At 46.2% G+C, this 15,650-nt stretch overlaps 1 protein-coding gene across 8 annotated transcripts in view; it reads right to left on the bottom strand.

Moving 5' to 3' along the window:
• Window positions 1-15,650, bottom strand: part of ubap2l (ubiquitin associated protein 2-like) — a 136,218-nt gene that overhangs the window by 60,024 nt on the left and 60,544 nt on the right. For 3 of the 8 annotated variants that reach the window (XM_073061092.1, XM_073061093.1, XM_073061094.1), the window contains exons 6-11: window positions 15,545-15,640; window positions 14,248-14,287; window positions 12,140-12,249; window positions 8,518-8,577; window positions 5,982-6,034; window positions 4,119-4,193 (exon numbers count right to left, since the gene is read on the bottom strand). In XM_073061092.1, the coding sequence (XP_072917193.1) occupies window positions 4,119-4,193; window positions 5,982-6,034; window positions 8,518-8,577; window positions 12,140-12,249; window positions 14,248-14,287; window positions 15,545-15,640 (434 nt within the window). The remainder of the gene's footprint in view (window positions 1-4,118; window positions 4,194-5,981; window positions 6,035-8,517; window positions 8,578-12,139; window positions 12,250-14,247; window positions 14,288-15,544; window positions 15,641-15,650) is intronic. The other 5 variants (XM_073061096.1, XM_073061098.1, XM_073061099.1 and 2 more) reach the window with 3 other exon arrangements.

The following is a 15,650-nucleotide window of genomic DNA, read 5'->3' as shown; positions in this document are numbered from 1 at the left end:
TACTGTACCAACATGATACAGAGAGATGTTTGCACCAGTACCATATTCCAGTGTAACAGTGACAGACCCACCCCTAGCAGTACTCTAAACCACTGTTAAAGCAACAGACACATCCCATCAGTGTACAACAATGCTATACAATTAAACCATCACCGATGCCACTGCACCGACAGCCATCTCACATCTTTTCACTGAAGCATGGCCCAACCACTCAGTCTGGGCCCTTGTACACGGCTTTCCATTAGAAATCAACCCCAGCTCAAACAGAATGAGACACACTGGAACACTTCAGGAGCCTTGCCAGTAGACCAACTCCCAATGGGATGCAGAGATTACTCAGAAAGGGAGAAAACCAGGACGGAAAGTTGTGGACCGGACCCAGTGATGTCTGAACTACTGTAGCCTCAGTCCTAGCCCCAACTCAGTTATAGTCTCTGCAGGTTTCCACTGCCAATACTCCCTCCCCATTCGAGGAATCAGGGTGTACGGATTACGGAGTGTCCAGGGAGGGGTGGCACCTCTCGCGAACGGGCTCGTCGTGTCCATTCTGGGGCAGCTCGCTCACCTTTGGACCCCACTGGACAGTGAGCTCTCAACATGCGGCTCCAAGTAGGAGCTTGCATGGACAGTGGTGACAGACATGCTAAACTAGGTGAGGGTAGCTGGCTGCCTCACAGCCCTGTGAGATAGGGACATGCCTGTCCTAGCTTGCAAAGTCAGCTCTGGCAGACTGAGTGGATAAAATCCACAGAGAGAACAAAATGGCCAGGAAGACGATTCTGCAAAGCTCTGTGGAGAGCGAAGGGCATAATGAGGCACAAAAGTAGTCATGGACATTTACTGCAACCGAAGAAGACTGCGGTTGTAATAACTATTTGCACTAATGGACCTGGGCTTCTGAGGTCAAGAGTGGAGCTGCCCCGTGGCAATGAATTCTCCACTTTAAAAACTCTCCCTCACAGGCTTCCTATCGTCGGATATGACGACACCCACCGGCCAGCCTGACGCAGCACTGCTGGGGAAAACAGGGACACCGCAGTGCCTTTTGGACAGGATATTACATTGAATCCCACATGCCCGTCAGAATGGGTGAAAAAAGCTCTCTGGAGTAAGTGGAAGAACTAAATGAGGGAGGGGGTAAATCTCCGCACCACCCAAGGCCAATTGCTTATTCCTCACCCAAAACCTGTAATGCATCCTCCTGTGGATTGCAGGTGTCTTCACTCACACTTTGAACCTTCGTCACGGCCTCCTGTCACTTCTCCCATTTTGCTTCACAGGGGGTTTGAGTGAAGGCTGGCGTGTCAAGCGGCTCATTTCCATGCCTGGATTCCACCCCAACTTTGTCCTCTACTGCTTTCCGGAGATCACCCTGAACATTGGCCACAACTTCCTCAGTGTCATCCAGAGAAGGGGGTCCCAACCCTTCTTATGCCATGGCGTCTGCAGATGCCAGGTTGAGAACCCCTGGTACAGAGCAACACACAAAATGGTGCAACACCTTGGTAGGTCTATGAGGGGGGATAAATAAATGATATTTCAGGCTGAGACTGATGAAAGGTCACAGCTCGAAACATTAACTGTTACTTCTCCCTCATTGATGCTGCCTGACATGCTGAGTTCCTCCAGTATGCCCCTCTGAATTTCAATATCCCAGCTCTGACACAAAACTATTAAAACAAACATTAATACTACCTGGCTCTATGTGCATTGTCTGGTCAAATTTCAGACACTTGCAGTACACTTCAGCGTAATTCTGCAGAAAGACCATACTGCTAAATTCAGTATGTAGGAACACAGCTCTGATGGAGCTGGGTGTACATGTGCTCAACTGCTCAGAATTGGTAGGGCAAGGACAGGAATAAGGGATCCTCGGCTTCACAAACAAAGCCAGAGAAAAGCAGAGAGCTATGGATAAAACACTGACTGCAGTACTGTTTCCAAATCTAGTCTCCACACTCTGAGAAAGACGTGAAGGAGTCAGACTCGGCTGTACAGCACAAGTACAGACCCTTTGGCTCTTCATGCCTGTGTGACCTTTTTGCCCGTTTGAAACATAGAACAGTACAAGTCCATCAGTCCATAGTATTGTGTTGCCCTTTTAATGTACTCCAAGATCAATTTAACCCTTCCCTTGCACATAACCCTCCACTTTTCTTTCCTTCATGTGCCTGTTAGATCTCTTAAATGTTCCCAATGTATTTGCCCCAGCACTAGTCCCAGCAATGCACTCCACACACCCAGCACTCGTTGTGTAAAATCTACCTCTGACAGTCCACCCCCCCGGCACTTCCCTCCAATCACCTTAAAATTATACATCCAGCTAACTACATTCGCCATTCCTGCCCTGAGAAGAGCCGCTCCTGTCTCTGCCTACTCAATGCCTCATCTTATAAACCTCTATGAAGTTACCTTGCATCCTCTTGTTTCAAAGGGAAAAGCCTTAGTTCCCCCATTCCTCTCTGATAAGAAATGTTCTCTAATCAAGGCAACATCCTGATAAATTAAAGCCATGTCTTTCTATCCCTTGCTTGTTTCAATGTATAATTACAGCTGACCCCACCAGGCAAATTCACTTTATTGGGGAAAGTTTCTGACAACCTCAGAGAGAGTAAATAGAGGAAAGTTGGTGGAGGACAGCAGGACATAACTAAAACATTTGTATGCAAGAAGCTTTTCTGAAAGCAAGGCACAGATGCACGACTCCCAGCAAATGGGGTGATGGAAATATACTCAGTGGCCATTTTATTAGATACACCTGTACACATAATGCAAATATCTAATCAGCTGGCAGCAACTCAATGCATAAAGTCACGCAGACATAGTCAAGAGATTCAGTTGTTCAGACCAAACATCAGAACAGGGAAGAAACGTGATCCAAGTGACCTTGACTGTGAAATGAATGTTGGCGGCAGATGGAGCGGTTTGAGCATCCCAGTAACTGCTTATCTCCTGGGATGTTCACACACAATAGTGTCTAGGGTTTACAGAAAATGGTACAAAAAACATTCGGTGAGCGGCAGTACTGAGGGGAAAAACACCTTATTAATGAGAGTGGTCAGAGGAGAATGGCCAGACTGGTTCAAGGAGATAGTGTTACAACAACCACGTGTTACAACAGTGGTTTGCAAAACAGTACCTCTGAACGTACAACACATCAAACCTTGAAGTAGGTGGGCATGTTCAGACGAAGGGGAATGGAATGTCAGCTCTCAGGCGAGAGGTCCTGGGCTGACTGACTTTACTCTGATAATCTTCAGCACAGCTTCTGAACACCAATTGGGCAGCACAGCATTGTACTGGTTAGCACAACACTTTACATCCTCAGCTCTAAGATCAGAGTTCAATTGCTGCTGCTGTCTGTAAGGAGTTTCTATGCTCTCCCTGTGATCTCGCGAGTTTCCTCTGGGTGCTCAGGTTTCCTCCCACAGTGCAAAGGCGTATGGGTTAAGAGTTAGTAAGTTTGTGGGCACACTATGTTGGCACCAGAAGTGTGGTGACACTTGCGGGCTGCCCCCAGCACAATCCCCAGGACTGCGTTGGTCGCTAATACAAATGACACATTTCACTGTAATGTTTCAATGTGCTTGTGACAAATAGAAGATAATTTAAATCAGCTTCACAGGGAGAAGTCCTGAGCAGACCGACGGTCCCTGCAATAATCTGAAGCACAACCACCTTTGAAGTTCAGGGAGACTCAAGCATAATTGCATGATCGCGATTGGGCTTAACTTCAAGATGGATTGGAGGGGTTGAGGGGGCAAGAAGAGGGGCACCACAGCAGTGTGGTGGTTAGCAAACACTATTATGAAGTTCGGAGTTCAGCTCAGGCGACATCTGTAAGGACTTTATACACTCTCCCAGTGAGACTGTGTGGGTTTCCTCCTAGTCCAAAAACGTATGGGTTAGGTGGTTAATTGGTCATTGTAAATTATACTGTGATTAGGTAGTGTTAAAAAGATGGGTTGCCAGGCAACGTGGTTCATTGGGCCGGAAGGGCCTGTATTGCAAAATAAACAGAATGAAATAAATGAAGAGAGAAGGAGAGGAAACTGCGAGAGTGTATTTACAGTTGTTAATGAAAAGAGAAACAGTGAGAGATTAAAAGTTTGCCTTACCTGATAGCAGCCATTGACTGCTTTGGGAAAGATCCCTTTGTCATCAGGACTCAGGAAGGTGGTGCCTGGAGTTGACTGAAATATAGGGGAAACTGCAAGTGTCAGGAGGTTTCGGAGTTGGGACAGTGCACACACAGATTTTTGTTTTGTGGCTTACAAAAAAATGTTTTCTAAATTAAAAATACAGCCACAGCACAACTTGGGGGGGGGGGTGGGTGGGCGTGAAGGAGGGTAGGCAGAACCCAAACTAAAGGCGATAGATGGCACATCTTGGCCGGCCGCCTCCCCAGGTCTTCTCAGCCAGCAGCAGGCAGCCTCCTGACGTCAGCTGGTGACCAAAGGATTCTCCACTTACAGCGGCCGCTAGCAGGTAAGTAGGAAGAGTAAAACAAAAGGGGTGAAACTTAGCTAAGCAAATGAAAGCAGAGCTATGAAACAGGTAACCTGAGCAGCACTTTAAAACGGAAAAGGGTTGAAAGAAGGTGTGTGACCCTTTAACTGCACTGTCCGCACCTATCCGCCATACTGTTGCCTGGAGTGGGCTCCCAGCCAGGTGTCCAGCCTTGCCTCAGCCTTCTGCATCCAAGTCAGGAGGTAAGTAAGGGGCTGGATGCCCCAAGTTCGACAAGTCCCTTTGCAAACCAGGGTGTAGCACCATCCCAGTGCGGGAGAGTGGGCACGTCAAGTGAGTCATAAAGCCATAATCAAGGAAACAGCCTCTTCTGCCCACTGGCTCACGCTGACCAAGAAGCTCATCTAACCTTGTCCCATTTGGCTGATACGTATCTTTTAAATGTGAAGTTACTTGCTAACCGATTTCCTCTAATGGATCATTCCATCTACAACCCCATCTGGATGAAAAACGTTCTCTCTAACTTTAAAACTAAGCCCTCTGGTTTCTGATTCCCCAATCCTGAAAGAGACTTTCACCCTACCTACAACCTTCTTTAGTTTGTACACAAGATTGAATACACCTTTTAAGATCAGCCCTCATTTTCCTATGCTCCTAGCTTCTTCAATCTCTCTCGATAACTCACTCGCTTAAGTCCAGGCAATATTCTCTTAAGTTTCTTCATAGAATTTCTGTATATAACCTTTCGACTAATAAGGGGAAAGCCGGACTCTTTTGACCCATAATCACAACCGGAGAGGCGCTAGAATCCCCTTCCCCAGTGTTTCTACTCAAAGAAAAGTGATGGTCTGCATTATTGATGAGAGGGGGGGCCAAGGTGCTCTGACTACAAATCCAGTGGCTGGACGCTGCCTTTACACCATGCTCATTCGTAGGGGCTGTGGTAATCGCGACTGCAGGCATACATAACCCGACCCTGCTCTCCTAACTTCTACTCCCCGCAACCCCCAGTCGTCAGGGGCATTTAGGACTTTCCGGTGATAAAATGGCTTGCTGAATGGGGAGTGTGGTGTGAAGCACCTAGAAATTAAAGTAAAAAGGCTGGGGATAATGAAGGGAAGGGAAGGTTGGGTGGTTATTAGACTCTGCCTGCACCTCGCGGCGTGGGCACTCTACCCTATGCTAAGGGCTTAGTAATGAGGCAATCACATGCAGCTAAATCCAGCCACGTCCCAGAGCAGGGGAGGAGGAAATATTAGGCTGTCTGGGCAGCCCACACCAGGTAGGGGTGTCAGGGTGCAACCCTGCCATACACCTCAGAAGGCAGTAGCCCGCTGTAGTGACTAAGGGTGAAAGATGTCTTTAAGTGCACGAAAGATCAGAACAAATCTTTACTTAAAGGATATAGCTTACACTGATAACTTTTACTTTACACACAAGAGGAACTTTATGGCATTTCATTCAAGTCAGGTTATGAGTAACGATTACACCTGCAGAATTAAAATACCTACATCTTCACTCCAGTCATCCGTACCCCACTCCTCTGTCGCAGTCCGCCAAGCACCTACAATTAAAAGAGTTTTAGTATTTTGTTTTATATCAATGAAGAACTCACTGCCAAGCTTCAGGGATTTTGCAGCCTTGGGAACGAGACTGGAGCTGGAAAATCCCTGAAGTTGTAACGCTGAGCATGCGAGGACCACAGGTTACTGCTTATCTCCCATTACGGCCAGGTTGGCCATGCTCTCAAATCAAACCAGAGCATTTCAACTTACTCTTGCTTAGAAGGGTCAGGCTTGTTTACTGAGGGACAGGTGGCAGGGGCTTGTTGGTCGAGGGCAAAATTGTCCCAGCATCAAAAGAGGATAATCCTAATATTGTCCAAGGGGGCAGTACATGAAGACACCCACCGCTTGAACTTCAGTGGTCAAACTGAGCCAAGGATAAGGCAGTAATTCTGAAGAAATTGGGAGCCACAGCAGGCTATCATCCTTCTGGGAAAAACCTCCATCGACTTATATTCTTGATCTTTTCACAATTACCCTGGAACGTACAGTTTGTGCCACTGAGACAGCAAGAAATACCACCCCCACCCCCCCAACCCAGTGACCCTAGAAATATGGCACACTGACTGGGAGTCAATAGGGCATTGCTTCGGCAACTCCCTTCACCCCAACATCTATGCTCTCCCATTTGCCTATATTCCTCTAACACCGCATTGGGCAATTTGGAAAGGGAGCAATTAACGTCCACATGCCGGAAGGTAGAAAAACAAAACTCACAAGGGGACTTCCAATCCCCCTTACCTCCCCATGGATAAAGGCACCCTTTCAGTGTGGATTAGGGTCACCGTGGTGTCAACTAGAAAGGGGCAAAGAGCTGGCGTAAGATTTGCCCTTGCCAGCCCTGGCAAGTTGGGGGTGGGAGAGGGGGAAAATCAACCAGTCATGGAGAGATAGGCCACAAAAGGAAAACCTCATACCAAAAGTATCTGCTCAACACATTCAGAACTAACTTCAAGGACCCTACTGGGAGAAATGAAGACGGTCCCTAACATCAACTCAGTGGAACTAACCTGCAGGATAGGGTGCAAACAGCATTAAAATTACAGTTTTCTTAAGATTAAATAAATACAAACTTTAAAGCATTGAGAGCAGGGAGAGCGAGGAGGAAAGGGTGAGGAAGGCGTAGCAGATACTAGCCTAGCAGCAGTCTCTACACCAGCACGGAAATTGCATTCATGTGTTGTGCTCCGGTAATATATACAAGACAAGCGGGTGGCACTGCAATTGGCAGGAGAGCCTGGCTTCTTGCAAGTTCAGCTGTTGGTCTGGGATGGAGGGGAGAGGGGGCAACCACAAGTCCACAGCAGGAAGGGGCACAAAGGTCAGTGGACTATAGACACCTGGCAGCAGTGAAAGGCCATGGAGTTGTTGAGCCATTAAGCTCAATTAGTTACCCAATTGCTTTGATGAGCTTCTTCCCCACTAAGAAACCTGTCAGTTGAATAAACAGGTTAATTCAAACATCCTATATTCCAGCTCTGCATGCTTCAGTTATTTTCAACCCTTCAACTGCTTTTGAGGCATTTATTGGAGGAATTCACCTACCGGGGCCAATCCCTAGGAAAGAAGCTGTGCTGAGAGTCAACCTGACCACATTCCAATTTGCACTGGTCTTTGCCAATCACTTACAAGTCAGTAGACTCTTGCCAGCAGGAATCTCTGGATTGGACCCAGTCCAATCCTGTACCTCCACCAGCATCCTCCTCAAGCCTAGTGCAGAGCAGGCAACCCCCAAAAAGCAACGTGCACAGTCCAACTGGTCGCAGTGGACACCTCATGTCTCTCCTCTTCTTCCCCCCAGGGAGGGCAACTATTGGGCAACCAAATCGGCAGCAAAGAGCACCAATTAACTGCTGGTGAATGTCTGTCTTGTATATATTACATTAAAACAGCCAAGGGAAAGGAGAGCAAGCAAACAGGATAGCTGTGACACCTCCATTAGGCTCAAAGGACTTAAGAAACCGCTCCCCACAGCAAGTGAAATGTCCTTGGAACCAAACCGTGATGGCATCACAGCCTTGAACACACACCCAAGCCAAATGATTCAAGGCAAAAAGTGCAAAATAACCATTGTACTGTAACTTGCAGCATCCATTTCAGTGGAGAACTAAACAGTCATATATCCACAGATAACAGCATTAACATATTGGAGATATCTGGGAATGTTAAGGGCACCTGGATTAACCCTCGCATCACCTAATGCTTTTGACTACCCTCATCCAAACTAGAATTAAGACAGCTCTCGAGGCTGTGCAACGTCACTAAGAAAACTTCTCAAACACTTCCAAAACTTACAGAGTTCAATTTTCTTTTAAAAAGTTTCTTTTCATTTGTGAAAAAAATTAGAAATAAGGCACGATTGTCTAGAAACAAATTTTCTTTTTTTTAAAAAAGAGACAAGGTAGGTTAAGGACAAAGCAACTCAAGCGATAGAATGGGACGCATAAAAAGAGCATCCGCAGGGTCAAAGGGTTAAGCATACCAGGCACAGTTTCAAACTTTCTAGGACAATTTGCCCCGGCGCCCCCAGTGAATTGGAGCCCTGAAAAGGAGAAACAAAAAGAACAAAAAGAAAGAGACAATTGATGTAACTCAGGATTAGTTTTAGAAGGAGGCAGAATTTGTATATGCCCCCACTTTGTTTTCATTTTACCTGTGGATATTCATCAACAACAACGCACACACTGAAGTAACTCAAAAGCATGGGATGCAGCAATGGGCAGAGGTTGCGTTTTCCCACCTTGCTCTCAGCCACGAGCCACCTCTCGAACAAGCTCCCAAGGCTAATTCATTCAATGGGGATGAATTGACTGCCAGGGTCAGTGCTGGGGTTTTTTTTGCCCTATCCCCAAATGGCCTTCTGGGCCACTTCAAAGAGTTTAGGCGCAAATAGGCTACACAATGGAGTTTTCACTACCCTCACCCGAAGTACAATTAAGCCATTCATCAAAACTGTGTGATTGAAACTGGTGAGCAAACCTTTAGAAAACTTCTAAAATACTTCCATAAGTTACAAATTGCAAATCACTTTATTAAATGTTTTAAATAAGTAAAGCAAGTTAAAATTAAGGCATAATTTTCTAGAAACAAACTTATCTCTCCCCCAAAAGGCACAGGAACTCTGCCATGGACAGTCCCAAGCCCAACTGCAAGAGGAGGAGGGTTGGGCATCTCATAAAAACCCAGAGCTACAGAAATGCCAACGGAAGCTCTGAAGACCTCATCTCTGGGACAGAAAGGAACTTTGGGAATGGCTACACCTGCGAACAACCTAAAAGACTGGCAATTTGAAAGCTCCAAGAACTTATCCATGGGAGAGGAAGGATCTTCGCCTAGAAGTCATAAGATGGGCTACACCTGTGGACAATTTGAAAGATTGACCCAGGATGGAGAACTCTGGCGAGCTGTTGTTGGCAGACTGTATCCCAGTAGGGGTGATGGGCTTAAATAAGTAAAAGAGACAGGTATTCTCTGTCTGTGATTCTGGGACAACCAAGTGTTTCACCATTGCTGACACTTCATTTTTACCTGAGATTTGTGCAAACAGATTTAAATTACCAGTTGTCTTGGGGGAGGGGGAGGAAGAGAGAAGAGTGAGAAGAGTTCAAACTTGGGCTCTGTCCACCGATATTTCTGGTCCCCATGATGGGGAAGGGAGGAAAAGACCAGGAAGGAAAATTTTTTAAATGTCCCAATATCTTAGTGTTGTTGGGATCTGCAGTGTTAATTACATCACAAGAACTATTCCTAAATCAGTCCTGCCATTGGTTTTGCCATCGTCATACCATAATACAGAATAGATGGGAAAAACTAAAAATGGTGGAAATTCCTTGCTAAACAAGGGCTGAGACGTTTAAAACAGACCAATTTCAATTAATGGTCATGAATCGGAGATTTGAGGTCTGCGAGTACGGTCTAGGGACTGGAGGTTGGAGGCCAGATGTCTACAAGCCTGGGACCAAAGAACAGAGGCATGGAGGAAACCTGCTCTGGGATGTCTGCCTATGTGTCTGAGTGGGTGGGATGGTGTGAAAGGGGTTTTTTTTGCTGTCGCTTGTGTTGTTCTGCTGCATATTGTGGGCACGCTATGTTGGCACCAGAATGTGTGTTGACACTCGACGGCTGCCCCCAGCACATCCTTGTTGTAAATGCAAAGGATGCATTTCACGGTACGTGCAATTAATAAATCTGAATGAGAGCACGGACCTGTTTATCAATGGCCCCTGGCTTTGGGTGCCAGAGCTCAGGACCCACCTACTGCAGCATTTAATGACATTGAGCCATTTTGGAAATCAGTCTATTCCCAGGTGGAATGCAATGATTAGAAAGAAACATGCTAGCCCATGGTGTTTACAGCTTCTCACTCACTTACTAAACTGTGGTGCACAGGCTTAAATAATCTGAAAATATCCCACTTCAATGTACAATGTATTGACAACAGATTTAACTTGAAAACAAAGGCAATGAACTTCTTAGTTTAACTTAATTTGTGGTGTGTCACAGCCCACAATTCCCCTATCCCCTTTTTTCCCTCCCTTCCCGATGGACAGAATGTATAGATTTGCTGGCTTCTGGTAAAGTTACCCAGCATGCTCAGCCACAGTAGGCCTGCTCGCCCTCAACTGCAGTCCAATTGGGGCAGTGAAGGAGAGGGGGAGCCGCTGTAGTCTGCAATGCACAGCAACGTACTGACTTCTGATGGCCCTTGAAGCTTGCACAGACATTCTGGTACACCAAGAAGTGCCATGGTAGCATTGTAGTTAGCGTGACCTTACAAAAGCTCAGAGCATTCCTGAGTTCAGAGTTCAATTCAAGTGTTTGTATGTTCTTCCCATGAACGCGTGGGTTTCCTATGGGTGCTCCAGTTATCTTCCACATTTCAAAGACGTACCAATTAGTAGGCTATTGGTCATTGTCCTGTGATCAGACTGGGGTTGTTGGGTGGTGTGGCATGTTGGAACGGAAGGGTCAGTCCCGTGCTGTAGTTCCAATTAAGTAAGGAGATTGTGGGATTTAGTGATTGGCTGAAGAAGCAGATGAGACGACAGGACACAACCCTGTTCAATGGGTAGAACAGTGGGGTGACTGGAAGGAGTTGGGACCTGTATACCCCTTTCAGGTCCTGGGACTGAGCAACAAACCATTTGCCAAGAGTGCAAAGGGGCAAATTTGGGAGGGGTTCTACAGGGATAATCATTGATGGGACATGGGCATTGCTGACAGAATTTACCATCCATCTCCTACCAGCCCCGAACTGGGGTCATTAAGAGCCAACCACACTCTAACTGTAGGCTAAACAGAAAACAATTGCGGACTTTCACCTCTGATAGACATCATTTTCATTCCGGGAATGAAAGGGTTAACATACGAGCAGCTTTGGGCCTGCACTCACTGGAGTTTAGAAGTATGAGAGAAGATCTCTATTGAATATTGAAAGGCCTGCATAGAGTGGATATTTCCTACAGGTAGGACTAGAGGACACAGCCTCAGCATAGAAGGATGTCCTATAAAACAGATGAACAGGAATTTTAATTTGAGGGTGATCGGTCTGTTCAATTCACTGCCAGAGAAGGCTGTGGAAACCGGGTCATTGAATGTATATAAAGCAGAGGCTGATAAAATTCTTGATTAGTAGGGGTGCCAAAGATTACGGGGACAAGGCAGAAGAGTGGGGTTGAGAGGGATAATAGATCAACCATGATGGAATGGTGGAGCACACTCGATGGGCTGAATGGCCTAATTCTGTTCCCATGTTTTATGTCTTAACTGGGTTCTGACAGCAGCTCAATAGGGCGAAAGATGAAATTGCAACTGTGGATCAATGGCCCAGAACACTGGATGTATGACCACCAGGACTTCAAACAAGGTGGCTGAAGGAAGTGGCCTCTTCGTAACATTTAGTGAACATTTAGGTTCTCTTCCTTCCAGGATTTTCATGGAAGTATGGGGCCATTACATAAAATACACCCCAAAGCTGCAAAGGGTTTCAAATGGAGCCAGAGAGTTTGGAGAACTCATAAGGGGTTAACTAAAACTGGGAATTGTCACTCCGAGAAATCCTAGCCCATCCTCCCTCCACAAATACCCAAGCGAGGGCTGCTTACTTGTTCCGTCATCCGGCTCGAAGCTGCCAGAGTTGTTCCACGTTGGATTAGCATTGCCGTAATACTCATCCGTGTTGGCAGGGTCAGTGTAATCAGCGGGATTAAACGTCCTGAAATGAAGATGCAAAACAACTGATACGCTGCCACCCAGAGCTACCAGTAGCCCCGGACAAATACAAAACCTCACAACACTCTTGTCTCAGATATCCCACCCACAAACTGTCTTCTGTCCCACTCCTACCAGGGAGAAGGCTACATGGCATCCATGCCAGGACCACTACAGACAGCAAGGCTGATCAATACCTCTACCCACTAACCCACTCCTCCACACCCCCCAAACACCACTGCTTCATCATTTCCTGTCAGACACCCCCATGCCTAGCATCACTTTATGGACATACAACGGATAAGAGACCTACCTAGTGTATTTATACAGTATGCATTGTTTTTTAAAATTACTGTGTTCTTTATCTTTTCCTTTGAGCTGCATCAGACCCAGAATGACAAGTATTCTATTCTCCGTTACACTTGTGCACTGAAAATAACATTAAACAGTCCTGACAGTTTAATGAAGATGCAAAGCATCTGATACGCTGCCACCCCGAGTTACAAGTAGCCCTGGACAAATATAAAACCTCACAACACTCTTGTCTCAGATATCCCACCCACAGACTGTTTGTTCCACTCTTGAATCCTGAGACTGGGGGGGGGTCGGAACGTAAAATTTCAGGTGCGGCTGTTACTTAGTTGGAAGGCGGTGGCTCAATCTCAGTATAGAAACTGATCCTCCAGTGCAGTAGTGAGTGCCACACAGCCCTGCACACTGGTTTGATATTAAACAGAGATTCCCATTTGTGTACATCAGGGGACCCTACTGGCTTGGTTTTGTTCGGAGAGTCGAAGTTGCACAGTGAGGAGAACTAAACCCTAAACAGATACTGCCAGTGTATGCTACACAGAGCACTAGAATCAGCCCTTTGTGCTGCGATCTTTATACTGATCATCCCTTCATTCTCTGCCTGTCCATTTGCCACCATCTTGTCTGTTTCTACGTACTCTGGGCACCCACCATTCCCCCATTACCTTATCCATGCCATTCATAACATCACTCCTCAACCTGATACAAATCATGGAAAAGAAACCGCAGGCTTATCCAGCCTCTCCTTATAACTCAAACCCTTCAGTCGTGGTAATATGCTTGAAAAATCTTTTTTGCTCCCTCACTAGTCTAATGGCATCCATCCCTATGTCAAGGAGACCAGTCTCTAACCAGTCCCCCAAATGTAACTGTATCAATGTCTTATGTCATATTCCCACTCCTACACTCAATATCCTCATCTACAAAAGTAAGAGTGTCATACACCTTCAGCACCCCAGCACATAAGAGCCCCTACTAATCCCTGCCAAACTGTTACTCTGCACAGTCCCATTGACCCGGACCTGGACCATACTCCTCCTATCCATGTATCTCTCCAAACCCCTCTTAATGTCGCAATTCAACTCTCATCCACCGGCAGCTCACACAACACTCTGAGGGAAGTTGTTTCTCCTCAGGTTTCCCTTAAATATTTCACCTTTCGCTGAAGTCTAGTGGAAAAAGCCTGCCTGCATTTACCCTATCTATACCCCTTATACTTCTGTATACCTCTATCAAATCTCTCCTCAGTCTTCTACGTTTTAGGGAATAAAGTCCTAAACTATTCAACCTTTCCGCATCAGGCAGGTCCTCAAGCCCTGGCAACATCCTTGTATATTTTCTGTGTACTATGTCAATCCAGTAGGTAGGTGACACACCCCAGAGCCCTACCATTTGCTGTGCAACTCCTGCCCAGGTCTGTCTTAACAAAACTCAACACCTTGCACTTATCCCAGTTGGCAGCTGATTGATCAACGTCCCACTGTAATCTGATAAACTTCCTCACTGTCCACTATGCCACCACTTGCTCTGTATATTACTCCAGACTTGAAGCACACTTGAAAGAAATTTTCCTTGTAAAATTTGAAGCCCAGACCAGAAAAAAAGCAGTGTTTATCACAAAAATCAACCTTAAATTTGACATCTCAAAGCAACACTTACAAAACAGGTCAGTTGGTGAAAAGCAACTTACCCCATTCCCTGGGCAGAAAACCTTCCTCTTCGGCCCAAACCTGACAAACAGAACAGAATTGTAATTGGGTCATTTTCCAGTCACAGATGCTGCTTAAGGACAAGGCTTCACCCCAGTGAGAAAACCCCTTCGCCATCAGAGCTTGCACGGCCTACAAAGTCTCCTAAAACACTGGCTGGTAAGGGTGGCCCATTTTGCCTTGATGCAGAGGGCCAGTACACTGGGCTGCACCCTCCACCTCTCCCCACTAGGTAGCCACCAGTTTTAAGAGCACTCAGAGGCTGCAAGGGGATCCTTGGCAAGACCAGCGTTCATTAGGCATCTCCGACTGTCCCACTGAGGAAGTGGAGGCAAGACTTCTTGATCTGCAGCCAACCATGTGGTGAACAATGATGTCAAACTGGGCAAATCCAACAGAATTTACTCTTCACCTCATTACAGGAAGGATGTGAAAGCTTTGAGAGGGCACAGAGAATTACCAGGATGCTGCCTGGTTTAGAAAGCATGTCTTATGATGAAAGGGTGAGCAAACTAGAGTTTTTCTCCTTGGAGCGAAGGAGGATGAGAGGTGACTTGATAGAGGGGTTTCTTCTTTATGTTACTGCGTGTGTTAATCAAAAAGGCTTCTTTGTTATGTTAAAAGTAAAAATGCCTCTTTGTTATGTTAACTGGTGAGAGAGTGTTTTCTCTCGCAGCTTGTTTGGGTTATAATTACTGATAATGAGAATTGTATTCATTTGTTAACCAACTGGAATAGATGTTATTCTTTCTTGTGGGTCTGTAAGCCAGTGTTGTGCAGGCTTTTAGGGAGTTGGAGGGGAGATCGAGAGGAAGACAGACATGCTGGGAGTGCTCGGGTCTATCACTTCGGGTGGTCCCGAGCTACCAGTCGTGGGGTCAGAGCAGATCGCAGGTGAAGAAGGAAGGTCCCGAGCTCCAACAATGTGTGCACAAAGAAACTGAACTTTGATAAGTCTGGCACCTTTTCTTGTTTCCACTCATTCCTTTTTGTATTGTACCTTCATTAATTTTATGGTCCAAGTAAGATGTATAAAGTGTAATTTGTAAAATGTACATTGTGGGCTGGCTGATGATTGATGTTTGAGGCCGTATCAGGTGGCATTGCACAGCAACCGATGCAACCGTGAGACAAGGTTGGGTGAGGGACGGGGTCACCCCTAGATGTGTACGAGCCGCTGTAGCTGAGCTTTACAGAGGTTTATAAAATAAGTAAATATACAATACTGAGAACATAAGTTGTAGAGTCCTTGAAAGATTGCCTCCCAAAGATGCTTACCTCTGCCTCTGCCCCGTCCTCGCCTTCCTCTCTCCGAGGTCCTGCCAAAGGTCCCACTGCTTTTTGCTCCGTCCAGCCCATTCTCCTGGCCCCGAACTGCACAGGG

Source organism: Hemitrygon akajei, chromosome 11 (genome assembly GCF_048418815.1).
Source record: "Hemitrygon akajei chromosome 11, sHemAka1.3, whole genome shotgun sequence".
Lineage (NCBI taxonomy): Eukaryota > Metazoa > Chordata > Chondrichthyes > Myliobatiformes > Dasyatidae > Hemitrygon > Hemitrygon akajei.
This window is presented reverse-complemented; position numbering and strand designations above follow the sequence as displayed.